Source organism: Protobothrops mucrosquamatus, unplaced genomic scaffold (genome assembly GCF_001527695.2).
Source record: "Protobothrops mucrosquamatus isolate PMUCROS unplaced genomic scaffold, P.Mucros_1.0 scaffold_12, whole genome shotgun sequence".
Classification (NCBI taxonomy): Eukaryota; Metazoa; Chordata; class Lepidosauria; order Squamata; family Viperidae; genus Protobothrops; species Protobothrops mucrosquamatus.
The window spans coordinates 80,706-82,984 of NW_015386088.1; the positions used below are offsets into that span (position 1 = coordinate 80,706).

At 46.0% G+C, this 2,279-nt stretch overlaps 1 protein-coding gene across 1 annotated transcript in view; it reads left to right on the forward strand.

The window, feature by feature from the left end:
• LOC107293876 (nuclear receptor corepressor 1-like) overlaps positions 1 to 2,279 on the forward strand; it is a gene marked incomplete at both ends in the record, with an annotated part of 107,081 nt that overhangs the window by 79,489 nt on the left and 25,313 nt on the right. The window contains one exon of the mRNA XM_029285549.1: positions 1,454 to 1,555. Within this exon, the coding sequence (XP_029141382.1) occupies positions 1,454 to 1,555 (102 nt within the window). The remainder of the gene's footprint in view (positions 1 to 1,453; positions 1,556 to 2,279) is intronic.

A 2,279-nucleotide genomic window follows, 5' to 3' on the forward strand; every position in this document is an offset into this window, starting at 1 on the left:
AGACTTATATACCGCTTCATATAGTGCTTTACAGCCCTCTCTAAGCAGTTTATAGAGTCAGCATATTTGCCCCCAACAATCCTCATTTTACCGACCACGGAAGGACGGAAGGCTGAGTCAATTTTGAGCCGGTCAGGATCAAACTCCTGGCAGTGGGCAGTCAGCCTGCAATGCTGCATTATAACTACTGTGTCACCACAGCTTCCTTCCTTCCCGTTTTCCTTCCTTCCTTCCTTCCTTCCTTCCCATTTTCCTTCCTTCCATCCTTCCTTCCTTCCCAAGCAATAGACATATACCACTTCATAGCACTTACAGCCCTCTCTAAGCAGTTTATAGAGTCAGCCTATTTGCCCCCAACAATCTGGGTCCTCGTTTTACCGACCTTAGAAGGACGGAAGGCTGAATCAGCCTTCAGCCGATCAGGATCAAACTCCTGGCAGTGGGCAGAGTCAGCCTGCAATGCTGCTTTATAACTACTGTGTTGCCACAGCTTCCTTCCTTCCCGTTTTCCTTCCTTCCTTCCTTCCTTCCTTCCTTCCTCCCTCCCTCCCTCCATCCCTCCATTTTCTTCCTCTCTCCCTCCCTTCTTCCTTCCTCTATTTTCCCTCTCTCCTTCCTTTCCTTCATTCCCTCCTCTTCCTTCCTTCCTCCGTCCCTCCCTCCCTCCCTCTATTTTCTTCATCTCTGCCTCCCTCCCTCCTTTCTTCCTTCCTCTCTTTTCCTTCCTTCCTTCCTTCCTTCCTTCCTTCCTTCCTTCCTTCCTTCCTTCCTTCCTTCCTTCCTTCCTTCCTTCTTTCCTTCCTTCCTTCCTTCCTTCCTTCCTAAGCAACAACACTTAGACTTATATACTGCTTCATAGCACTTTACAGCCCTCTCTAAGCAGTTTATAGAGTCAGCCTACTTGCCCCCAACAATCTGGGTCCTCATTTTAACAATCTCAGAAGGATGGAAGACTGAATCAGTCTTCAGCCAGTCAGGATCAAACTCCGGGCAGTGGGCCTGCAATACTGTCTTCTAACCATTGTGCCACCATGACAAAGGAAGGAGAAAAGGGAGGGAGAGAAAGAAGGAAAGGAAGGAAGCAATAGCACTTAGACTTATATACCGCTTCACGATGCTTTACAGCCCCCTCTAAGCGGTTTATAGCCTATTTGCCTCCAACAATCTGGGTCCTCATTTTATCGACCTTAGAAGGACGAAAAGTGAGTCAACCTTGAGCCGGTCAGGATCGAACTTCCTGGCAGTGGGCAGAGTCAGCCTGCAATGCGGCCCTCTAACCACTGCGCCACCAGGGCAGGCCTGAGTCTCAGGGTCGGCGTTAGTGGTTTGGAAAATGGACCCCCTAGCCAAGATCCGACTCGTGTGTGCTTGGATGCTCTGAGGCTATGTGGGAATGAAATGGTTTGGAGTGGGTTGTGTGTCTCTTTAACACACCTCCTTGCCTTCTTCGCAGTTTCCCTGCCTTACATCAAGCAAGAGGAATTTTCACCCCGGAGCCAAAACTCGCAGCCCGAAGGCCTGTTGGTAAGAGCTCAGCACGAAGGAGTCGTTCGAGGTAAGCCAAGCTTGAATTAAGGAAGAAAATGGGCGCGCTTGAGACTGTATGAGCCGGTCTTTTAAGTACACCCTGCTCTGTGGGGGTCCTGGGTGCTCTCTGAACTTGGTGGTTTTCTTGCAGACGTCTCATGACCCAACTAGGTAACCTCATCAGTGCTAGAAGGGAGTGGGGTTTGCTCTCCGTTAAAACGGCTTGCTCTATCGGTGTTGGTGGGGGTGAGAATAGACAGACTATCAGCCATCAGTAGACATGTAGAGACTGCAATAGCAATACCACTTAGACTTATATACCGCTTCACAGCGCCTTGCAGCCTCTTTAAGCGGGTTACAGAGTCGGCATTTTGCCCCCAACAATCCTATCCTATCCTATCCCATCCCCATTCCATTTCATTCCGTATTCTATTTTCTATTCTATTCCATTCCATTCCATATTTTCTATTCTAATCTATTCTATTCCATTCCATATTTTCTATTCAATTCTATTCCGTTTTCTATTTTCTTTTCTTTTCTTTTCTTTTCTTTTCTTTTCTTTTCTTTTCTTTTCTTTTCTTTTCTTTTCTTTTTTATTTTATTCCATTCCATTCCATTCCATTCCATATTTTCTATTCTATTCCATTCCATATTTTCTATTCTATTCCATTCCATATTTTCTATTCTATTCCATTCCATTCCATATTTTCTATTCCATTCCATTCCATATTTTCTATTCCATTCTATTCCAT